The 26837-nt window shown below is 40.8% G+C and overlaps 1 protein-coding gene across 1 annotated transcript in view; it reads left to right on the top strand.

The window, feature by feature from the left end:
• Window positions 1-26837, top strand: part of LOC126474874 (chymotrypsinogen 2-like) — a 439039-nt gene that overhangs the window by 335305 nt on the left and 76897 nt on the right. Inside the window, exon 4 of the mRNA XM_050102354.1 lies at window positions 24073-24250. Within this exon, the coding sequence (XP_049958311.1) occupies window positions 24073-24250 (178 nt within the window). The remainder of the gene's footprint in view (window positions 1-24072; window positions 24251-26837) is intronic.

Genomic DNA, 26837 nt, shown 5'->3' with positions numbered 1-26837 from the left:
CCTAACCACGAAAAACATCCCCGTTCCATAACACCACCTCCTTCGTACTTTACTGTTGGCGCTAAACATGATGGCATGTAGTACTCTCTAGGCGTTCACCAAACCCAAAGACTTCCATCGAATTGCCACAGGTTACCGCGTGATTTGTCACTCAGATCACTCGTCTCTCGTCAATCGCTGTCCAGGTGCGTCGCTCTTTACACCACCTCAAGCATCACTTAGCACTGACTGCAGAAAAGCGTGCCTTATAAGGAGCTGCCCAACAAATGTACCACATTCATTTAACTCCATACGCATTGTCATTTAGTTAGTGGACTTCTTGTAAAACTTTGAAAATCACGAGTGATTTCTTCCGTCAGATTCATGTGATTTTTAACAAACACTTTGTGCAATGCCCGACGGTCCCTATCCGTCAATACATGTCTGCTTGCTCCTGGTTTAGCTGTGGTTGTTCTTTCGCGTTTCCCCCTCACAGTCACATCGCCTACAGTCGACTTGTGCAGAGTTAGAACGATTGAAGTGTCCCTGGTGGATCCTTTACTCAGATCACATCCAGTGACTGGTCCACGCAGAAGTCACTGACATGAGCTCTCCTGAGCGATACATTCTACTGTTGCTGCTGCTGTACTGGCAACACAGTACTACCGGTCTCCCTTCATAATGTCAATCCGCCAATTGTGACGTATACTTGTCACAGACGTAAGCATGGTCCGTAGTAGGCTGTAATGCGATGTTTATTTAATCGTGCAATTAGCTTATTTCGGCTAAGCGTCATTGTCAAGCACATTTGTAACATCTGTGTTTCATGTAGTTTTCAAGTCACTCTCAATTACTTGTAAAGAGTAGCCATATTCCGTAATTTTACGAAAGGGTCTACACTACACTGAATTACAAGAAAAAAGTAGCAATATTCTGTCATTTTACGAAAGGATCCACACTACACGGAATACTGTACTTTTTATTTGTAACTAAGAGTGATTTGAAAATGACATAAAATACGTGTAACAAATTTGCTTGACATTGACGCTTAGCGGAAATTAGCTAGTCGTACGATTAAATAAACACATTACAGTCTACTACAGACCATGTTTACGTTTATTAAGCATCTGGAGGCTGTGGATCCCCACAAATATAAAATTTTATCTACTTGCCATTTCCGCGTTACATAAGACTGTCCATATACTTGGGGTCTATGTCTGGAGTACAGCACCCTTCGGAAGCGACTTGTGGACCGTGGGGAAATAGGAAAAGAGGACAAACGAAACGTTTGAGATGTGGTACTACAGAAGATTGATTATCGTTCAGAAAGCTTCCATGAAAAGTGTTGCGGAATTACAGAGAGCGTGCAGAAGATCAGTGCTTGATGCAGTGGCTCAGTGCTCTGTTTGCATGTAAGAAAATTGTAGTGGTTTGAACACCTTGGCGTTATCGACGAAAAAGAACATACGTAATTAACAGCACAGTCTTCAGTGGTTGACCCAAACAACATCGAAATGAGACAAATCTAAGATACTGTAGAAAAATATTAATTTATGTACATTTTCTTAACTTGGGAATAACACATGTTGCGACATCTGGGAAATTACCCCCAAAATGCAAGTATATCCAGAACGAGCAAATATATCAAGGTTTCGTTATAGTTTTAGCGCACTTCCTGTATAATAATAAATGCTGGTTTCCTAATCAGAATTGCGTTTCGTGACATTAAAACATATCGCATATATCGATCAGTTCTCTGCCTTGACCCAGACCTTTAATTGAGACCTGTAAACAATGCACTGATGTAGGCCTTGTTTGATTATGTAACAGAACGTCGTGAACACAAGAGAGATGACAATACAGTAAACCTTTCCGTGGCTACTGCATAAATAAAACGATATGGTAACTTGGGAGAAAATCACCAGCAACATGTCAACAGTACCTGAATAATAGCACAGAATAAAAAAAGCTCTGGCTTTTGTGTTCTGTGTTGTTATAATGTGCCATGCTTCACAGAACATTTCTGCGAGCAATGTGACTTAATTGGCCACCGTATGGTTGCTTAAGATAATGCTGTTGAATACAGAAAAGTAGCGACGCCAGAAGTTATAAGGACGAAATGCAGAGAAAATACGCGTTATGCATGTTTCGGCAGTTGCGCCCCAAAGTAAAAATATCTGACGTATATAACACCTGCGGAAAGATTAATTACTCTCCGATTACACATCCGACGGTAAATAACGGCTAATAGAGACAACTGAAAACTGCAGTGCTAAGATTCTTAGAAGACTCCAAAGTAAATATAACTCACACACGAAATAAGTGGCCTACAATACGCTCGTTCGTCTAATTCACGACTATTACTTCTCAGTCTCGGACGCCTACCCACTAGTATTAATAGTTTCACTATCTAGAAAACCCAGAGAATAGAGCGGTGTTTCGACTGGGCTCGTTAGTAAACGCGAGAGAGCGCTCACGGTATATGCTCATTAAAATTCAAGTGATACACGCTGCAAGCGGTGCGTCAGGGAGTTATTTTCTGTTAAAATTCCGAAAGCATACATCCAAGAAGAATAAGCTAACATATTATTTCCTCCAGCATACATGAAATGCCTAAATTCCGTGCTTCGTCACAGGTTGGTCTGCGATATTTCGTATATCAAGAAAAACAACTATTACCTGTGCGCAAAACCAAGAGGTTTCGCCATAATGTTAATCATGTGAGTCGTTCTCTAAACCAAATAACGTGTAGATACCATCTTTAACATAAATCGACACACATCATTTAAGGAAAACTACGTCTATGTAAATTTTGGATTTTAAATGAAGCAAATGAGCTCAAGAAAGAGGATCACGAAGATCAAAAGAATAAAAACTGTGTTATATATCCTCTTACAAATGAGATCACATTTATCGGAACGTCCATCCTAAGTTGGAAACTACTATAACTCTAATAGGAAGGCTTCATTACACAACAATAACTCCTGATACATGTAAGACACTAAGTAACGTTGCAGGCTTTTTTAGTCATTTTCACACACTGATTTATCCATTGATCCTTTTCAAGTAATAGCCACAACAAATTCTTGTATGAGTTATGTGGGTCACGTTATCGTTCTACGACTGTAGTAGCTATTCGTATTAGAAACTCTACTTGGATTTAGCTGAGTATTCCCTTTATAAAAAGGAATTAGCCGTATGATACGGTTATATGAAAGTTGCTTGGAACCTAAAGGCTAGACACGGCAGAATATCATAAATTTTGGATTTGTATGTGCCGTGATAACGGAACCACTTGTCTAATATACAAATGTTTCAGTTAAGGAGATTTGAGACGACACGATACTCATGTACAGTGCAACTAGCATCAAACATTGCAACATTCACTTTATAGTGGAGATATAAGATGCTATTTTCTTTACAGAATAGAATTTTTGAACGCCTTGATTGGGAATTATTTTACTCTTTCACACGACGTCTCGAACTTGCACAGCTGCTTTCTACGGGGAAGTGCCCATCGGTTTCAGCCACTCGTCTCAAAACTTCATCCTCCACTTGCTACTTTCCATTCAATCAAATTCCGTAGACACCCTCATGATGCTGTGCAGTTAGCATCTCCACGAGACTGGCTATAGAGTGGAGTTTGGTGTTTCCGCAGCCTTAAATCACCATCTCAGGCACGGGAACGTGTACATGAATTTGGAGTGTGACGTCATAAGATGGTACTTCACATTCTTATTCTTGAACATTAAATACAGAATTAAGTATGTCTGATTTTCTGTCTTTATAATGGTACGTGGCACAGTATGATCACCTTCTACGTCAAGGACAACACAGACTAGACTCCGAAATGGTTTACCTCGTTCTGATAGAAAAGTAAACATATCTCATGTTTTGTATTAGAAGTTGCATGCTCATAAAATTTGATGTTTAACTCACCATTTCATTAATGATATAAGGAACAGCACAAAAATCATATTTGATATGATAAAATGTTAGGAAATGGTATATGAGTGACTAGAAGTTCTACCAGCTTTTAAGTGCAGAGGGCTGCGGTCGCAGACTATATCCATGTTATGTACTGTGTGCTGTGGGTAGATCGCTTGTAACTGAAAACTAAGTACGCTGCGCTCTAAAACGAAACAATCTAATCAGAAGTATTTTTTGAAATAACATAAAAATTCTCATAGGATGTAATTTTCTGCAATATGAGTGGGAGTGGAATGGACGAAAATAGTGTTTGACGTCTCGTGAAGGACGTGGTCATTAAAAACGGTGGACTCGCTCGGGCTGGAGGAGGATGGGAAAGGATACTACCCATGAACATTTCAACGGAACCATCCTGTCACTTGCTTGTAGTGATGTAGGGAAGTGATAGAAACGTAATTCACGATGGACCGGCAAGGATATGAAGCATAGTCCTCAAAGAGAGTCTAATGCCATGTGTACTGAGACATCTCGCTCGGTGTGCATTATGTGAATACTTATAATTTCAAAAGAAGATGGTAATGGTTTTGTTTAAAGGCATTTGCTAGTAGCCTCTCAACTGCTCAGCAATAGCACTGTCAAATTACGGTGCCAGAACTTTGTCTGGTTCCCATTTACGTCCATAAAATCGTTTTTCAAGCATTCCACCTTACTTTCTACTGTTTTCCTTTCCTTCTTTTCTTCTGTATCTCTGAACAATAACTTACTGCAAATTTAACGTCGCGTTTACTGCACTTGAGCTGAGGAAAATCGTTGGTTAATTTTAACGTTAATATTTTCAGACGTTCTTCCTTGGTTGCCACTTCCATTATGTCCATCACATAGGTAACAATAAGTAGCATCTGTCTATTGGACTGAATATGCCTTCCTTTTGTTTTCAGCTGAACATACTTAACACAGTGATATTATGCGTCATCACTGATTTATAAGAAAAAAATGTTATTTGACTTCATACAACTTGCTGGACAATTGTTAAGGAACAACTGACACTTGATAAAGAAACAACTGTCAGTTGCTACGGAACAACCGATGATTGCTACGCAGCACCCGACCAATGATAGCTAAGGGAAATGTAGAGGACGGAATGTATTTACTGCAGCGAAGTCTCTGCGCAAAGCTCTATACGGATTCGACATTTCATGCAGAGCGACTTTTGACATTATCTGAGTTCCTGCGATCTCGGATGAGCACTTGAATGGCTCGAAGCCGGTCTAAGCGCCACTATTGTCTCCACTGTATAGGATGTGTCCAAAAGTGTCATCTTGCGATTAAGAAAGGCCATGCAAAAGCGTGCTGGTGATCGTAGCCGGACCACCACACCGTCAGAGGATAGTTACGTAAATCAAGTGCCGCCGGCAGCGGTGGCCGTGCGGTTCTAGGCGCTCCAGTCCGGAACCGCGCTGCTGCTACGGTCGCAGGTTAGAATCCTGCCTCGGGCATGGGTGTGTGTGATGTCCTTAGGTTAGTTAGGTTTAAGTAGTTCTAAGTTCTAGGGGACTGATGACCGCAGCAGTTGAGTCCCATAGCGCTCATAGCCATTTGAACCATTTGAAACCAAGTGCCGAAAAGGGACAGGTATCTCACTCCTAGGCAGATCGCTGCAGACCTTACAACCGCTACCGGTACACGTGTCTTTGCTGCAACCATTCTGTGACGATTAAATCGGGCTGATTTGTACGAGCGGGAGCTTGTTAAACGCATCCCACATCAGTCACACCATCGTCGAGGAATAATTCGTTAGTGTAAGGAGGACGCTGGTTGGGGTCAGCGACAATGGTCCAGAATGATGTTCTCCGACGAACTCCGCTTCACTGGGACAAGTGATTCTGGCCACCAGTTAGTGTGGACAGAGAGAGGTTCACATTACAAACAATCGATTGTTCATGAACGTTATAGGTATAACATAGGCGTCATGGTGTGGGCAGGCGTTATGAACAATGACCGAACACCGCTGCATATCTTTGCGCAAGGTACTGTTATAGCACAGCGGTATTGCAGGAAGATTATTCTGGATCATGTTCCTTTGTTTAGCAATTCAGTAGGTCTTCACTTTCTATTTATGGACGACAATGTTTGTGCAAGCAGGACCGCTGAGGTGTCAGACACACTGGAAAGTGAAGTGAAGATATTGAACGTATGGAATGGTCTGGTAACACCCCACACGTGAGCTCTATAGAGCATGCCTGATTTGCTCTTGGCAGACGTTTCTCAACGAACGCCATGTCCCCGAACGGTGCAAGAACTGAAAACCGCTTTAAGAGAGGAGTGGGACAATATTCTCCAAGGACTCCTCAACAGTTCGGTAGTCAACTTGAATAACAAGTGCAATATGTGCTTTAGTGCCCAAGAAGCTCATATTTGTTACTGAGAGTCCGATATCGGTCTTTATGTTGGGAATCTGACTTGTGTAAAATATGGACGCTATTTATGTCTGTTTTACTCCTACCCCGTATGGCGAAATCTCTACAGTTTTCGTTATAAACATACCACTACGCCTCTATTAGGTATGCACTGTGTTCCGTGTCATCAAACATTACCTGTGATTATTTCCGTCCAGCATTGACACTGTTCCTTAGCAGTTGTCAAGCAATGTACATTGTTAGGATACATGTAAAAGAAAACATCAAAGTAAGTTTCACCATGCGAAGGTAAATAGTAAAATAACGGAAATGTGTTGCCAAAAACACTATGTGTCTTGCGACAAACTGTGTACAGTTAAACATCTCTTATATTTTATAGATGTGATGCCTAACAGATGTAGGTGAAAGGTTTATGGTTGAAAACAAAATGAACATTCCGTTATAAAAGATTGATAGTATTTACGTTTATCTACCTGATGAACATAAGTATTAGCTAAACTCAATGTATTTACTTCTGACAAATGAAGGCAAAATGACCTGTTGTCATTAAATATAAGCAAACAGGTATACATACAATCAGGATTTATGCAAGTCATGCAGCAATGCTGCATGTTACCAGCAGAAGAGGCTGTTTCATAAGCAGGTAAACAAATCGCAGCTATACTCCAGATGAAGCGACTCGTTGCAGAAGTTTTCAGTTTCTTGTCTACATTCTTAATAGTCTCTGGGAAAAACGTGGGTACGATTTCCTTTAGATTTTTTCATCAGCAGCCATTAATCATTTTTGATATCACCCATTTTATGACTACACAAACTGTTCAATCCACTACCGATGTGGACTTCCTAAATCTTTCCTTCCTTGAGGTTGACACTGAAGCACTGCTAACTCTGGCAGTCTAATACCAAGCTGGTTCGCACTCCATGTACCACTTGTTTTTGGTGCTATTATCTTGTGCTGTATTCACTTCTTACCATATCCGTTTTAAGTTACAACACCTAGGACACATACAAATGTTATCTGTGGACTGTTTTCTTGGATTTATCTTTGAGACGAGGGGGGCCAACATTCACTCACAGTTTGGAATCATATTGAGAAATCTGATACGTATTTATTTAATTTGTTTACCAATGTTTCTTTTTTAATGTTTTATTTCAAAATAAAGCTACCAAATATATAGAATTTGTTATCTGTTACGTTACAGTATTTTATTAGGACTAATTTTTTTTTACAGTCACAGCCAATGCTTTTCATTTACTTTATGAAAATTTCAGTTTGTTCTTTTGAGAATATTTTCAAGCTTTTAGATAGATGAGGGGTGCCAAGACTTCGGCTCGCCTGACAGCCAAAGCGCTCAGCCTCGCTTTACATTTCCCCCTCTGCCACACCTCACTAGCTGAGTGCGAGGAGGGGGAAGAGGGGAAAACAGCGAACATGCCGCATTGAAATGTCAGTAAAGTTGTACTGTACATGACTGGGTTTTGTATTTCACGTTTCCCAGCAATGTAGAGTACAAAAAAACACAAGTGATCAGTTTTTATTAATTATTTTTGGCGTACTGAAGTCGCAATGTAATTTCTATCTAACACAAGCCGTCAGTATGTGGACAGATGCAGACAATTTCACAGAGTTTTGCACTCAAGTTGTCACGAATCGTGACTTATTTAGTTTCATAATCGAAAAAAGGTCTTTCACTCAAATATGTGGATCGAAATATTGAAGCACTTTTATAACCTCATTGTAGAGATTTGGAAAACTTACCTGAGAAAAGCTCCATGTCCTGGACAGTTTTAACGTAAAAAGATTTGTAATAGAAACTGGAACTAAGTTGCTGGTCAATTAGCTACACCTGCACATGCACAGGCACGCTTTGAACTGAAACGGCAGACGATGTCGAAAACAATTCGAAAACTTGCGAGATTGGCTGTGTACTCGAAAACTTTAAAAACAATCGTTCTAATTCTTGCAAGATCACAATGAATTCTTCAAACCTCACTCTTTCTTTAACGCCAGTGATCTCAGGGAACTGGATTCTCTTTGTCAGAATGTGTCCCTTCCACAACGAGATTTTCTTTTTAAATGTATCCCCATCAGATCAGAAAGAAGTTGCATTGCAATGTCTTACAGTGGGCAGTGAGCAGTCAAGTCCACTTAAAATGTGAAATCTGCACTCCATTAAGATGTTCCTGCACAATGTTTTCTCTTATAAATTCAACAATAGAGATATTTAATTCAAAAAATCGTTCCTCCATGCACCTTGACTTAACCAATGCACTTCATTTATTTCCATTGAAAGCTGTTGCAACTGAAAATAGAATAACAGGCTCAGAAATTTTGCCTTTTGAGATTTGAGTTTTGCTATTTGGGGAGCAAAATAACTGATTATGGTCGAAGTAGAGGGGATATAAAATGCGCACTGGCTACGGCACGGAATGCGTTTCTGAAGAAGAGAAATTTGCTAACATCGAGTATAGATTTAATTGTCAGAAAGTTGTTTCTGGAAGTATTTTTATGGAGTGTGGCCACGTATGGAAGTGAAACATGGAAGATAAATAGTTTAGACAAGAAGAGAAAAGAAGTTTTCGAAATGTGGTGGTACAGAAGAATGCAGAAGATTAGATGGGTAAATCACATAACTAATGAGGCGGTACTAAATAGAATTCGGGAGAAGAGGAATTTGTGGCACAACTTCACTAGAAGAAGGGTTCGGTTGGTAGGACATGTTCTGAGGCATCAAGGGTTCACCAACTTAGTACTGGAGGGCAGCGTGGAGGGTAAAAATCGTAGAGGGAGACCAAGAGATGAATACACTAAGCAGATTCAGAAGGATGTAGGTTGCAGTAGGTACTGGGAGATGAAGAAGCTTGCACAGGATAGAGTAGCATGGAGACCTGCATCAAACCAGTCTCAGAACTGAAGACAACAACAACAAAAACAACAACAACCACTAATTTCTTCACGTGCTCCATGCATACAAATCTAGCACAAAGTGCTTCTTGATGTGCAGAACAGTCAATCACATCCGTCGACCGTTGTAATTTTTTGCTCCTTCATTGGTATCTAAAAATTTAAATTGTTTCTGCATGGTACTATGTAATGTCGTTCCGTTGCAAACAAGCAATATCCATCGTTTATGCGAATTAAGAATTAGCGTCCCTCTTTTCTGTCATCCTCATTTGCTATGAGGGATTGTGACGATAGATCACTAGGCTACCTCTTTTCGAGCAAACAGCCACTGGACCAATGAATGGCCTTCATACCACGAATACATAGCGAAGGGTAAACTGCGCTGACACTACGATTCTGCCCAACTCAGAAAGTCGTGCCGACTGCAAAATGCCGCACCGCAATGCTAAATGAAATGTCACGCAGTTCCGGGTACTCCAGAGAAGGTCCGAGTAATGCCGAGCGATAGGCCGGGCCTTTCCGCACGCAGCACGCACACGCTGCACTGAAGTTCGGCACTGATGTAAGCCATTGTAAGTCCATTTGGCTTTCAGAAATTAGTATCTGGTCATTTTAATCTAATAATGTTCACAGCAGTGTGTTTTAATAATCTTCACACCAAGTAATCAACTAAAATTGTTTAGCAGGAGAATGGTGACCGATCCTCACAGGGTACTCATCAGATTCTTGCTCCTAAAATAGTTGCAGTCTGTCGGAGTTCTACAGAGGAAGGAAAACAGACGTACACAACTGTACATTTAAGACGCTGGCGTCAATCTGTCGAAAAATCTTGGAACTCGGCTTACTTGAAACCGAAAATGTCCTCCGCAGGATTACTTTGAAACACATTAGGTTGTTTAGTTTAGTCCAGTTACGTCACGTTCCTTAGGTCATTTTATCGGTGTGATGTGGAAAAAGTCAGATTACAAGACATATATACACGTATATGAATAGTGCTAATATTAATACTACTGAAATTTTTAGTTGTACACATGCAACTACATTTTTAGAGGTACTATTTTTTTTACCAGTTCTGAAATAGAAACTCGTCCATTGAATGGAAGGAGTTGTCCAAAAGAACTGCCGGCCACTGTGGCCGAGCGGTTCTAGGCGCTTCAGTCCGGAACCGCGCTGCTGCTACGGTCGCAGGTTCGAATCCTGCCTAGGGCATGGATGTGTGTGATGCCCCTATGTTAATTAGGTTTCAGTAGTTCTAAGTCTAAGGGACTGATCACCTCAGATGTTAAGACCCATAGTGCTTAGAGCCATTTGAACCATTTGGACCAAAAGAAATGATTTTAAGCTAGATTTAAAACTTGATCTGCTACCTGCCAGAAACTTTATGTTGTTGGGCAAATGATCAAAGATTTTTGTTGCTGAATAATGTACTCCTTTTTGAGCAACTGACAGCTTCAATAACGGATGGGTAAGATCATTTTTTCCTCTAGTGTTGTACGTATGAACATTACTGTTCTTCGCGAATTGAGATGGATTATTTATAACGAATTTCATTAGCCAACATATGTACTCTGATGGTGCAGTTAAAATACCCAATTCCTTGAACAGGTGCCTACATGACGCCCTTGGGTGAACGCCACTAATTGTTCTCACTGCTCTCTTTTGTGCAATCAATACTTTATGTCTAAGTGGTGAGTTACCCCAAAAACTATTCCATAAGACATTATGGAGTGGAAATATGCAAACTACGTTAGGAGGCTGATCTGTTTACTACGAAGACTAGCGATTACACGAAGAGCGAAAGAAGCTGAACTTAATTGTTTGAGAAGCTCAATAATATGCTTCTTCCAGTTCAAGTTGTCATCAGCGTGATTACCCAAAAATTTGGAGAAATCTACCCCATTAACTGAGCCCTGTTCATATGCTACATCATTGTCAGTATCACTCTATTCACGTACAGAACTGGATATAGTGACTTTTTTCAAAATTAAGAGAGAGTACATTTTCTGAGAACCACTTAATAATTGTTTGAAAGACATCCTTAACAATATCTTCACCTGCTTTTTCTGGAATGGGATTTATTATAACACTCGTGTCATCTGCAAAAAGCACTAGTTCTGCTTGCTAAACGTTAGGTGAGTGGCCATTCACGTGGTTAAGGAACAGCAGAGGACCCAAAATTGAACCCTGTGGGACTTTCTTTGTGATAACTCCCAATTCACTAGAATTTACCACCCTCCCAACATTATTTGTGTTATTCAGCACAACGTTTTGCTTTCTGTTCGTTAAGTATGATTCAAACTAGCTGTGTGTATAGCCTTCAGTTCCATAAAACCTAAGTTTTTCTAAGAGTGCGACATGATCCACAAAGTCAAATGCCTAGGAAAGATCACAAAAAATACCAACTGGCGATAATTTTTTATTTAGGACTTGTACCATTTGATGGGTTAATGTGTAGATAGCTTTCTCAGTCGAGTAACCCTTCTGGAATCCGAACTGTAACATGCTGAGTAAATTATTTTCACTTAAGTGTGAGACTACTCTTGAATACGTAACTTTTCCGGATATTTTAGAAAATGAAGTCAGCAATGAGATTGGTCTATAATTATTTAAGTCATTCTTGCCCCCTTTCGTATGAATAGGTTTGATAATTGTGTATTTCAACCTGTCTGGAAAAATTCCCTGTGCCAGTGAAGCATTACATATATCACTAAGGACTCCACTTATTAAATTAGAACAACACTTCAAAATTCTGTTAGAGACTCCATCAACACCACATGAGCTCTCAGTATAATTCCCTTAATTTCAGTGAGGGATGTTGGTGCTATTTCTAAAGGCCTTAAGTCCTGGGGAATGACATTTTTAAGATATTTTTTTGCTTCTTCAACTGAACCCTTCAACCCTATTTTTGCTGCTACATTCAGAAAGTGATTGTTAAGGATACTTGCAATTTGTGAATTACCACTCACAATATCATCATTTAGCTTTATTGCTATGGTATGCTATGCACTGTCAGGCTGCTCCATCTCCCGTTTGACAATATTCCAAATGGTGTTAATCTTATTATGCGCATTATTAATTTCTGTCAGAACACACAAGCTTCTCGACTTCTTAATGACTTTCCTTAAAATATTACAGTATCTTTTGTAGTAAGCAAGTAATCTCGGATCCTGACTTATTCTGGCTTGTCCATATATTTCCCTCTTCCTCTTACACAATATCTTAATTCCCTTAGTAATCCATGGCTTACTTGGCTTTGTAATGGTTTTTTTGGATACCGTTTCGGGAAAGTAACTCTCAAATATTGAGACAAATTTACGCTGGAATAAATTGAATTTGGCATCAGCATCATTTTCTGAGTATATTTCATCCGTTTCTTCCTCTTCTAGGCTGCTCTTAAAACTTTGTACCCTGTTCGCATCAATAAGCCTGCCTGCCTTGTACCAACCTGCCTGAGGCCTGTAGGGTGCTTTATGTGTTATTTCCATAACTGTGCGTCATGCTCATATAACCCATTAACAACTGGGTACACATTAATTGTTTCTGTCTGAGCACTGGGTACTGGGTACCTGGTGCCTTTCAAATCGGCATTCGTTCTTTCTTGTACCAAATGACCATCTTCCGCATCTTTAATGTTGACGTCCTTGCTTCAGCCTTTTTATATGCTGACTCTGTCTTTCCGAGAGGCATTTCTTTTTCGATTTCTTTAGATTTTTCCTGCAGCCATTTCCATTTTAGCTTCCCTGCACTTCCTACTGATTTCATTCCAATGTAACTTACAATGTTGTATTCTCCTTCTCCTGAGTATTTTTACATTTCCTTCTTCCGTCATTCGCTTGTACCTCTTTTGCTATCGACAGTTTTTAGTAGTTCATACTTAATAGCGAATAAATAAAGATACAATTTTATAAGTGAATTCGCTCCTTTAAAGCGAACAGACCGTATGTAATGCCACAAAATTCAAGAATGTTCCTTCACGTTTTCCAGTTAGTAACCTCCAAATTTTGTTTATATTTTTATAATCATACATTTTATACAAAGAAGAAATTGTGTGAGTGGAGTTTTTAGACGGAAAACAAATGTTTATTCTGCCAAATGAATAATATTAAGTTTAGTTACAGTTTTATTGAAAATGTAACTGTTTTCACCAACCAAACGGTCCTGCTGCTCACATTATGTTGCGGTGACCCTGTCTTGTCCGCAGATCATCTTGTAGTGCCACGTTAACATTTAGGAATTTTGATACTCAGTTATACACAACAAGGATGCCAAGGCAATTTTTTCAGCTCTCACACGAGCTCAGAAAACAGAAGCGAATCGCAGCTGCCTTATTTGTCTATATTTCTAGCATTGTAAGGAAGCATTCGGGGCATACCTCATCAGCAAAGCAAGGATCAGATGTCGATGAATTGAGCTATATATCTTCCCTATGCATGTCAGAAATAGAAGGAGTAGCAGCCTTCAAACCATACATTGTTACGAGTAACAGCTGATACAGACTGCAGTTTGAAAGGATGCAATAAAATTTATTGTAGAGCCAGGATTGATGTGCAACGTTGAACCCTACCTTTCCTTCCATTATCTCCTCGTAATTTTACGGTAAGGTGTCATTTCGACTTTTCTCACGTGTGTTTGTTAGTCGGACACATCAGACACATTTCAGGAGGACATAGTATTTGGCACCCAGTTGCAGCTGAGTTGGGGACCTAATCCTCTCTCAATGGAGAGAAGTTTTCCGAAGTAAGAGTGATTTCAGGTGTGCCGCAGGGGAGTGTCATAGGACCGTTGCTATTCACAATATACATATATGATCTTGTGGATGACATCGGAAGTTCACTGAGGCTTTTTTCAGATGATGCTGTGCTATATCGAGAGGTTGTAACAATGGAGAATTGTACTGAAATGCAGGAAGATCTGCAGCGAATTGACGCATGGTGCAGGGAATGGCAATTGAATCTCAATGTAGACAAGTGTAATGTGCTGCGAATACACAGAAAGATAGATCCTTTATCATTTACCTACAAAATAGCACGTCAGCAACTGGAAGCAGTTAATACCATAAATTATCTGGGAGTACGCATTAGGAGTGATTTAAAATGGAATGATCATATAATGTTGATCGTCGGTAAAGCAGATGCCAGACTGAGATTCATTGGAAGAATCCTAAGGAAATGCAATCCGAAAACAAAGGAAGTAGGTTACAGTACGCTTGTTCGCCCACTGCTTGAATACTGCTCAGCAGTGTGGGATCCGTACCAGATAGGGTTGATAGAAGATATAGAGAAGATCCAACGTAGAGCAGCGCGCTTCGTTACAGGATCATTTAGTAATCGCGAAAGCGTTACGGAGATGATAGATAAACTCCAGTGGAAGACTCTGCAGGAGAGACGCTCAGTAGCTCGGTACGGGCTTTTGTCAAAGTTTCGAGAACATACCTTCACCGAAGAGTCAAGCAGTATATTGCTCCCTCCTACGTATATCTCGCGAAGAGACCATGAGGATAAAATCAGAGAGATTAGAGCCCACACAGAGGCATACCGACAATCCTTCTTTCCACGAACAATACGAGACTGGAATAGAAGGGAGAACCGATAGAGGTACTCAAGGTACCCTCCGCCACACACCGTCAGGTGGCTTGCGGAGTATGGATGTAGATGTAGATCCTCCGAATAGGCTTCAATCACGCAATAAAGGAAATACTCTGTAAGGTCTAACAACGCATGAGTTTGTGGAAGATTACGTAATGAAGCTACTCGATAGTAAGAGATGAAGTAACATATGTTGGTTTTGAAATGTCATTGTTGGTTTCCGAATGCATTGCGTTCATCTGTTATTTCCGTTTTAATGTCAATGAAGGCTTTGGTTCTCAAAATATACGTACGTGTTTTGTTCTTAGTTACTAAGGGAGTTCATTTACATCTCCAACAACAGCCTTCATGCGGGTTCAGCATACGAGATTTTAGCAAATCCATTGCCTATATTCTTACCGCAAGAATTTATTCTGTAATTTATAATAGCAGTAATGAAGCATTGTTGTTCGCAGATTTGATACAATGACTTTCTTGATCACTGCTAACAGAGTTCCTGGCTTCTAGAATTATGTGTGGCCTGTCCCATAGAGACTCTTGTTCCAACTTATTGGCATCTATAGCTATTCGAGCAACCATCTCAATATTTCTACACAGTTTTATCATAATTTATGTTGATATTCAATTTATGTACAATCAATTTATGTACAATCGATTTAAAAACTGTTGAACGGAACGACAATATTAATTGTTGTACAGCTGTATGGAAATATTGACTTTGTTACTGTAATAAATTCAACAGCTAACAAAAATTTCTTAATGGTATAACCATTTTAAATGTCCACTGTGGTCTGTCAATTTTTTTTAACAGATGACATTTATTGCACCATGTATTACATTAATGGCCATTTTCAGCACATGGCCATTTTCAAATGTAGTTGCGTCGATGAGCTATGTACATTCATCGTGTGTGAAGATAGTAAAAATCAACATGTTTTACAGATGCATTACGTAACAGCAAATTCTTTGGAAAATTTCCTCTTAAATAACTAGAAAGTTCTTTGAGAGAAATGAGTAATCAGTACCGATGTTCTACACTGTCAATAGCAAAAGTGCAAAAGAAAATGCTGAGTAATAACATATGGCAGGCCTACAAATTACAATATTTCCTTATAGTTGAATTCTTTGAGGATCATCACTTATAACTTATCATCTAGCGGCTAGAGCAGGTATTAGTTATTGTTATTAGAAACTGTACATTTTCATTACTCAATTAGTGAAGGATGGCAGCCAACTAACAGATGAGCATATCGCAGAAACACATAAATTGCTGGAATTGATAACTGAACAGAACTACTTTCGCTTTAATAATGAGTACTATTTCCGCGTGCTATACAAGATTGGAATAATAGAGAATTGTGAAGGTGGTTCGATGAACCCTCTGCCAGGCCCTTAAACGTGATTTGGAGAGTATCCATGTAGATGTAGATGTATCTAGAAGACATGTTACCAACGGGATCCCAGTGTAATGTTCCCTACCCACCATCTTCATTAACCATGTAGAAAACGTGACTTTTAAAACCATTTTCACAAAGAATTACGAAATACCTTATGGGATCAGATACTTGGATAACATACTTCGTTTAATTGATGAACCTCCAGCAAAAACTGATCAGTTGGGTGCAGATATAAACACAATACAAAGAAAGACAAGGCTGACAATGGAGAAAAAACATGAAAATCAAATAAACTTGTTAGACATAACCATCAACAAAGAAAACAATCAGCGTAGCTTTGAAATTTATCATAAACCTACAACCAGAGACTGTCTCATGTATTAGACTTTATATCATTCACATATACAAAAGCAATCAGCACTCAGATACAAGTTCGTAGACTCAACACAGCATCATTCAGCACAGAAAGCTACAAGTAACAACTAGATCATCATACAAATGGCAACGAACAGTGGATACAAATAGTGATGTAGTCACAAAATTAAACAAAAAAATGAAACAACAAATACAGTCAATAAACATGACACATACTCAACCAAAAACAACAGTACAGCAAAACACCATAGAAACAAGCACATACAGCAACAGAACAACAACGACACAAAGAATATGTGAAAACAACGAAGAAGATTCAAGATAGTACACAATGTCCCACAAGCCCAAACTCAAACATAAAATAACCAACAATTTCAAAAGATAAGGCATAAACACAGAATTCGAAACAGACAGTTCAATCCAAAAGTACAGTCCAAAAACAACAAATGAAACAGACATCTACGAGAAAGCAGGAATATACCAACTACAATTCTACAAATATGATTGAAAATATGCAAGACAAACCAGCTGAATATTCAACACCTGGTATAAAGTACTTACTACAGCATGAAAACATGGGACAATCAACTCAACTTTTAAGAGAAAATAATCACAAAGCTACTACAAGAGAGAAAGACATGAAAATAGCTAAATTAAAGATACGGCCTAACCTTACAAGAAAATTAGCACATATAAAAAACAAAGGCTTAAAGAAAGATACTAGTAAATTATCAAGTGAATATGAGAAAGTAAGTCACTGTTTATACTGATTGACCATATAGTAGATAGTAATCTCAATACATGATCACAAATTCCATTTCTCTTCCAAGAATATAAATGCATGTGAAAAAATAAGAAAAAGTACACACACACATACACACACACACACACACACACACACACACTCACATAGAAGGTACATCAGCAAACACATAGTAACAGAAAGAATGAACTGAAGGCAAAACCTGAGAAATATGCCAACACTTTCAGGAACGATTGACACTATGCACACAGAAAAGGGAGAAAGACATGAAAGTAGCTATAATAAATAATGAAAGATACGTCATAACCTTACAAGAAAATTACCACGTACAAACAACAAAGGCCGAAATAAAGATGCTCAATGTTGAAAACAGTGGCCAAAAGGAAAACTGCAAACTTTCAACCAGTTTGCCACCTGAGAAAAAGCTGTTTGTCTTAAAAATAATGACTTAGACGTCGATCTGTACGTACTTCACCATTTTATAACTAAAACCTCAATGAACTGTTTGAAGTCTACAACCTGTATGTGCAAACGTCAGCGCCTAAATGTAAACGAAAAACTCGTTTAATATTTCAGAACACCCACTGAAGATGCCTTATACCCAGGGTGAAACATGTCTGGATTCACAAGATAAATAATAAAACTTAATGTGCAGCATGCAAAAGGCGTTTCCTTACGAACTGCTGTACTTTACGTACAGCTGCTGCGACAACGGCTAACTTGTGTTACTTAATGTATGCTGATATGTCACATTTAATAAAACTAGAGCGAGGCAATATTTGTAATCAAGAATAAAATTTTTTATGCAAACTTTAGATTAATAATGAGGACAAAAAATTAGTATTTAAGAATTAAGTCTTGAATAAAATTTAATAGCTCAGGATATAGAGATATTGCTTCTAAAATTTATATTTCAAAGATAACTTCTAATTTCCTCTTTGCGTGATGTCATTGTTTTACATTACTAAAGAGAATGTCTACGTATACATAATTATGGCAAGAACTAATTAGCAACAATAGAAATAAAAAATCAAAAGTCTCGAACCAAAATCTTAATAAAATCTAAAATACACTACCGTTTGTGGAAATTGCAACACCAAGAAGGAAACACATGAATTAAATTTATTCAGTTCCACAGGTTATGTGCATGAAAAGTAACAAATGATTACCTTTTCAAATCTGTACATGTTCTTTGAGCCATACTATTCAGTATGTCGTGTGGCCACCATGCGCTGCAATTAGAGCTGCTACACGCAATGGAATTGAATTAATAAGATTCTGAATACGTTCCTGAGGGATTTCCCTCCACACAGTTTGTATCCGAGCCCACAAATATGTGACACCAGTTACTGGAGGATCGTGACGCACCAGCTGCCAACCAACCATATCCCAGACATGTTCGATGGGCGACATGTCTGGTGAACGTGCAGGCCAGGGAAGCTATGGTACCCGTCGCTCTTTCGAATAAGGCCTGTACATTCCTCGCAATATGTGGCCGGGCATTGCGCTGTTGAAATGTGGCCTGTGGAGATGCATGAAGCACGGGGAGTACCTCAGTGCCCACAAACTCCGTTTGGTACCGGTTGCTGTTCAAAGTGCCCGCAATACGTACGAGGCGAGATCGGTTGTTGTAACCAATGGCTCCCCAAACCACCACACCTGGCGTTTGTCCGCTATGCCGCTCTGCAATGCAGCCCTCCAGGTTGCGCTCACCAAGGTACCGCCGGACACGGATGCGGCCATCACTATAGGACACGTTGAAGAGGGACTCACCCGAAAAGATTGCAAGTTGCTTCTCAGCACCCCAGTGACGGTGTTCACGTGCCCATTGCAGTCGGAGGAGCTTGTGGTTTCTGGACAATGGAAGCCGACGTAATGGCATGCGTGCAACCAGTCCACCCAGGAGCAGCACCCAGCAGTCCAGCGGCGAACCAACACTGTGGATGGTGCTGTACAGTCCGTAATGGCCATGCGGACAAGATGACTGTCATCCCCCACTGTGGTCATGTTCCGTGGTCCAGTTCCCGCTCGTCGCTGCGTCTATCCACTGCTTCCACAGATGCATCACTGCCGTAGCACCATGCCCTGTGCGAGACGAAATGTCACGGTATGACAACCCCGTTTCCCGGAGGCCGGTCATTCTGCCCCGTTCGAACTCGCTCACATGCCGATATGGCTCCCTTTGACGTCGACGAGGCATACTGCCACTCACTGTATTGCTTCCACCTTGTGTGACAACTCTGCACCTACTACACAAAGTGCAACACCGACCCGTCACGAGAGGGCTCTGCTACGTTTACGTGTACCCCATCTCGCTGTAAAACGTATCACGTATTACTTGCACACTCGTCGCCACTTCCACCAAGTGTGGTGCTATTCGGGTAATTCCTTCTCGGTGCTGCACTTTTCACAAACGGCAGTGTATGTAACTTTTTGAGTAGGATTAATTAACGCTATTGCTGCTAAAGATTATACCTCCCACTCACATGAACAACATCTTCGACAGCTTCGTTGCCTCTTGCTATTTAACACCTGTAACACCTTGAGAAATACTTATTTGCTATTACATTTCATTACCTCGTACTTTATATGTTCTTATATCGTCTACGGTGCCTCGCTAGAAGACATTTCTTTTTCCTTTCGTTATTTGCCTTTACATTTGGTGCAGTTCGTCCTCAAGTTTTCCGAATTCCCCATATTTACAGATGTTGTACCTTATTCTGTAGGAATAATATGGGAAGGTAGTCAGTGTAGACAGAAGGTGTATAATGCCTCTCATCAGATTCTTGTGTAGCATGATTTGTCTTCACTCTTCGTTTGGCATGAATCGATGCACTCGACTTCCACTATGTGGAGTCCAACATCTGTTGCCATTCCAGTCTCCAGTACTTCTCAGTTTCTCCTTGATTTCTTACCATCTCCATCGCGCCGACTTATTCTTTTTTTCCCCGCTGTTCGTTTTATTCAAACTTGTGTCTGTGTCATGGTGTAGAGTCCATTTGCAACACCGAGATGTAAGATACGGACCCATTGATTCTGCACAATTAATCTATTAACAGTCGGTTGGAAGTGGCTTTCGAATGGTAACCGCAAACGTTTGATGACAAGGCGACAAGTCAACCGAATCCCCCATCGAAAAACACGTTTGATGTGTCATACATGGCAATGCTGACAGTATGTGTGTCACGTGAATCTCTTATCGACGCAGCTAATTTGTACGACTTGTAAGTGAGTGAGACATTCCTCCTTGCCCGGTATATGTGTTCGTATGTATGTGAATGTGATCACTTTCAGGGAAATGAAGACAACATAAAATTTTGTCATATAGGCTGCAACAAATAAACGCAACAGTTTCAGAACCACAGTTTCTCTGTGTTCTGTCCAAACGCATGTTCTTAACGGTTTTGAAGCTGCGTTCCGCTTTGCAAGTCTTGACTCTTGAATTCCTTTGTTGTAACTTAGTTCACACTCGTTTTGTTATTTTCATATCTGTATGGCGACTATGTGGTATCTCCCCTCCTTTCACTATTAATCACATTTAATTCCTACGGTACCGTATTCTTACCACATGACTCATATTCTATAATCAATGTATAGTATGATAACTGCCAAGACTACAGAAAGAGAAACAACAGTTCAAAGACCGCACGGACAGTTCATAAGGTTGTGAAAAAAAAGATGAATGGTACGAGAGATTTCTGAACACGTCCCGCCGGCTTGACAGTCCAACACCACGACCACTCATCCACGAAGCCGTTGCTTATTTGGGCTGCCCTTTATTTTACGTCTTGTCTTTGGACCGTTCACTGTTTCTATATAGCTTTTTTTTTTACAGTTCAGTACACGTTATTCTTGTTTTTCATGCTTGGTCTGTCTTCAGTTTGTGACGGTCTATCCACTGGGCGATCTCAGCACTAAATCTGAGGGGAGTGCGATAGGGAGTTCCCTTGTCTCGTAGTAAGCACGTCGTTATTCTTTTTCTCATCAGTCATTATCACTTTTGTCTTTGCTTTGTTTATCCAGGACTAAGTATGCTGTCTATTCTTACCATCAAATTTAAAAAAAAAAATATATCTGTCCAGAAAGGTCATACGTGCGAACCTTAACAGTTTGATTCCTTAGGGCATTTCTTCCTCTGCTGAAATTTTCTTTCATTAACTTTATGGATTCCTAGAGTACAAAATGAACAACAGTGGTGATAAGAACTCCACCTTCCCAATACTACCCTACCTGCCAGCCATTTATTAACACAAACTTGTCTCTCTTCTTTCCATTTTTATTAATTTGACTTACTCGCCTGGCTCTGATATTTAGACACCATATTCGAAGATAGTGCATCATCCGTACAGAAATCTCAATTACGATATTAGGTTCCTTTCAGATTACGCTGATACAATATCTCCCTACTTAGCAATCATACACAACCGCTCGCACACCGATAGATCTGTATCTACAGATTGGTGGTGGTGGTTGTTAGTGTTTAACGTCCCGTCGACAACGAGGTCATTAGAGACGGAGCGCAAGCTCGGGTTAGGGAAGGATTGGGAAGGAAATCGGCCGTGCCCTTTCAAAGGAACCATCTCGGCATTCGCCTGAAACGATTTAGGGAAATCACGGAAAACCTAAATCAGGATGGCCGGAGACGGGATTAAACCGTCATCCTCCCGAATGCGAGTCCAGTGTGCTAACCACTGCGCCACCTCGCTCGGTCCTACAGATTGGAAAATTGCGCAGGTCGCACCAGTGTTTAAGAAGGGTAGTAGGAGTAATCCACCGAACTACAGACCTATATCATTGACGTCGGTTTGCAGTAGGGTTTTGGAGCATATACTGTATTCAAACATTATGAATCACCTCGACGGGAACGATATATTGATACGTAATCAGCATGGTTTCAGAAAACATCGTTCTTGTGCAATTCGTACGAAGTAATGGCCGCTATCGACAGGGGATCTCAAGTTGATTCCGTATTTCTAGATTTCCGGAAAGCTTTTGACACCGTTCCTCACAAGCGACTTCTAATCAAGCTGTGGGCCTATGGGGTATCGTCTCAGTTGTGCGGCTGGATTCGTGATTTCCTGTCAGGAAGGTCGCAGTTCGTAGTAATAGACGGCAAATCATCGAGTAAAACTGAAGTGTTATCAGCTGTTCCCCAGGGAAGCGTCCTGGGACCTTTGCTGTTCCTGATCTATATAAATGACCTGGGTGACAATCTGAGCAGTTCTCTTAGGACGTTCGCAGATGATGCTGTAATTTACCGTCTAGTAAGGTCATCCGAAGACCAGTATCAGTTGCAAAGCGATTTAGAAAAGATTGCTGTATGGTGTGGCAGGTGGCAGTTGACGCTAAATAACGAAAAGTGTGAGGTGATCCACGTGAGTTCCAAAAGAAATCCGTTGGAATTCGATTACTCGATAAATAGTACAATTCTCAAGGCTGTCAATTCAACTAAGTACCTGGGTGTGAAAATTACGAACAACTTCAGTTGGAAAGACCACATAGGTAATATTGTGGGGAAAGCGAGCCAAAGGTTGCGTTTCATTGGCAGGACACTTAGAAGATGCAACAAGTCCACTAAAGAGACAGCTTACACTACACTCGTTCGTCCTCTGTTAGAATATTGCTGCGCGGTGTGGTATCCTTACTAGGTAGGATTGACGGAGAACATCGAAAGGGTGCATAAAGGGCAGCTGGTTTTGTATTATTACGTAATAGGGGAGAGACTGTGGCAGATATGATACGCGAGCTGGGATAGAAGTCATTAAAGCAAAGACGTTTTTCGTCGCGGCGAGATCTATTTACGAAATTTCAGTCACCAACTTTCTTTTCCGAGTGCGAAAATGTTTTGTTGAACCCAACCTACATAGGTAGGAATGATCATCAAAATAAAATAAGAGAAATCAGAGCTCGAACAGAAAGGTTTAGGTGTTCGTTTTTCCCGCGCGCTGTTCGGGAGTGGAATGGTAGGGAGACAGTATGATTGTGGTTCGACGAACCCTCTGCCAAGCACTTAAATGTGAATTGCAGAGTAATCATGTAGATGTAGATGTAGATGTAGACGAGCCTGTGTTGCGCAGACCTAACGCCCTTCAAGCCCAGCTCCCCACACGTCAAGTGTCAATCTATGGCTCTCACCTTCATCATCTGAAATAACAGTAGGGCCGTCCAGGTTCATAGGCTGTAAGGGGCCAAGCCTAAAACCCAAATCCCTTTCCTGATAGACCGGAAGGATGGGCGGAGAGTGGGGAGGGGAGGTGAGGTGATCCCATCAGTCTCTTCCTTGTAGGATTGTCCATCTACAACTGGCAGAGAAAAAGTATCTACGCTACAAATATTCAGTACTCTGTTGTTTCAGTACTCCCGACACTGGCGAGTTTGGAGGAAACAACAGGGATAAAGCAACTGAAAACTTAATCTTCGAATTTATCGATGTGTGATGGACTGGTTCCATTTATGCAGGAATCAATAAACACCCCTAGTTAAGGCTATCTCAATGGTTGTCCACAACCCTGTGAAGTGCCTGGCTACACGAAGTAGTGCAACCAGACCTGCCCCTTTGTCACCACCCTCACCGAGTTCCCTCAACAAGAAAACGGAATATACCCCACGTTTCACTGCCGCATTTTGGACTTACACAAGCGTATTCACTGCGCCCCGAAGCCACCTTCAGCAGAGACCTCCGAGCCCGGAGCTGACAGAGACTGTGTGCGTGTGTTGGCAGCGGCGGGACGCCGTACAGCTACTGCGGCCTGGCGGACTCCAACGTGTGCTGCCTGGTGCCCGAGGGCGCCAAGCCTGTGTCCAGCCTGGTGCCCAGCCCCAGCAAGCCGCGCTGCGGGCAGAAGGGCGCAGACTCGGGGCGCGCGGGCGTCGCGGAGCCCGCCGAGTGGCCGTGGCACGTGAGTACCCCAGCACCAGCGAGTGGTATGGTCCGTTCATCATAAGGATAAACCTGATGTAAACATTGAACTATGTATTCTACCACGGTTACAGCTCACACGTAAAAAGAGACGAGCAGAGGAGAAATAGTACTTCGAATGTCATTTAATTTTTAAGCAGAATGAAATAATACACTGCAAATCTCCCACAATATGCTCCTTACACGACTAGACGAAAACCGCAACACGTTATCGTTTTTAGCTAAAGTACTATTGTAATTAAAAACAAGAATGATAAAAATTCCTGACTTAACCATAGGGTAATTTTTCTGCATACGCTACGTGTAACGTAAGAGAGTACTGAAGGATTTCGCCGTATAGTTAAATATTGAAGCCACTGAAGTTATTACTTACAGTCAGTCGTCCGGTAATCTCTTGGCTCCTTCCTCATCAGAGAAATACATTTCAGTTCTGGAAGTTACGGTGACGTTATATGTCCCGCCAATGTTTGGCAGTGACGTGTGAAAAAGCTCCGTGCGGTAGTTCCAGTACGTCTGGCGGCTTAACAATCTTGTTACTGAAACTTCCTAGCAGATTAAAACCGTGTGCCCGAGCGAGACTCGAACTCGGGATCTTTGCCTTTCGCGGGCAAGTTACCATCTGAGCTACCGAAGCACGACTCACGCCCGGTACTCACAGCTTTACTTCTGCCAGTATCTCGTCTCCTACCTTCCAAACTTTACAGAAGCTCTCCTGCGAAACTTGCAGAACTAGCACTCATGAAAGAAAGGATATTGCGGAGACACGGCTTAGCCACAGCCTGGGGGATGTTTCCAGAATGAGATTTTCACTCTGCAGCGGAGTGTGCGCTGATATGAAACGTCCTGGCAGATTAAAACCGTGTGCCCGAGCGAGACTCGAACTCGGGACCTTTGCCTTTCGCGGGCAAGTGCTCTACCATCTGAGCTACCGAAGCACGACTCACGCCCGGTACTCACAGCTTTACTTCTGCCAGTATCTCGTCTCCTACCTTCCAAACATTACAGAAGCTCTCCTGCGAGCCCCAGGCTGTGGCTAAGCCATGTCTCCGCAATATCCTTTCTTTCAGGAGTGCTAGTTCTGCAAGGTTCGCAGGAGAGCTTCTGTAAAGTTTGGAAGGTAGGAGACGAGATACTGGCAGAAGTAAAGCTGTGAGTACCGGGCGTGAGTCGTGCTTCGGTAGCTCAGATGGTAGAGCACTTGCCCGCGAAAGGCAAAGGTCCCGAGTTCGAGTCTCGATCGGGCACACGGTTTTAATCTGCCAGGAAGTTTCATATCAGCGCACACTCCGCTGCAGAGTGAAAATCTCATTCTGGAGGTCTTGTTACTTCTCGGGCCAAATCCCGTAGCTTGGCTCTAGATCAGTTCTGTTGGGTTCATATTGTAATCTTACAGTAGCAACTATAAAAATGCAGATTTGGATGATGAGCTCGATGCTGTGAAAATGATTTTTTTTCATGTTTCTACGATGCTCATCTACTTCTGTGGTATAAAACGATCGACATGGTCATAATAAAGGGATTTGGTTTTTCATTTTTGCTTTATAAATTAAATTCTTATGTTTTCTTAATGTAAACAACTTTTATGAACAATCTTTCATAAAACATCGATTGAAGTGGAAACAGGAATTTCGCGTCCAATATGTAACTAGAAACAAGAAGGCATGCATTATTCATAAAAAGTGATGATGAGTTTTATAATTACGACATGTAATTGAAGGAGAAAAAGAAAAATAGCGGGAATAGTTGAACCAACGCACGAATAACTGCATTTGGTTCGCATTCTATTTCGCTATCAATTGTGCTGCACGTTCAATGTGAGGTAACGTACCAACTGCATTATGTGCAACACTGGGAAAGCTTCAAAGCTGATTATCTCCGGAAATTTATGAAAAACAATAAAGAACAGCATATTTCTCGGCACTTTTTAAGTGTATTCCACGCGCGTGTTTCATTACGGAACAGAAAGCAGCCTCAGCCATTTTTATAATGCGCATTAAAAGCGCTACAATCAGAGCACAATGCTGCAGAGACTGTGACTGTAAACGATTTTTGAAATAAAAACTACGTAGCTAAAGAGGATTAAGGAAAACGTTGATTGCTGTTAATACATTTGAATATCTTAAAGTTTCATTTAACGTAAGTTAGTAAGATACCTAATACATTAGTAGGACCTACTTCCAAGAGCGTAACAACACCAGTGTACGTGTGCTACGGCTTCTGACCAATCATCGCGTTTGTGTTTGTCTACATCAGGTTTATTCTTATGATGAACGCATTATAGTGCTAAGTACTCGTAGTGGTTTTCAATATCTTTAGGCTTGATTCGGTTGCTGAGAGTCTCATTCTCTTATTTCCTGAACACCACACTGCGTTAGAGAATGTAGCACACAGTGCTGTCAATTAACAGGTCATGCTTTGAATGTTGCAGCTAGAAGCAGTTATTTAAAAGAATGAATAAGAGAGGAAAACATTTGACACTTATTGATATCACTAGATTCTGTTTTATTTACACTCTCCAGACCATCCATATTCCACTTGCACCAGCATCAGACAATGGTTATGTACAC

Source organism: Schistocerca serialis, chromosome 4 (genome assembly GCF_023864345.2).
Source record: "Schistocerca serialis cubense isolate TAMUIC-IGC-003099 chromosome 4, iqSchSeri2.2, whole genome shotgun sequence".
NCBI classification, from domain to species: Eukaryota; Metazoa; Arthropoda; class Insecta; order Orthoptera; family Acrididae; genus Schistocerca; species Schistocerca serialis.
This window is presented reverse-complemented; position numbering and strand designations above follow the sequence as displayed.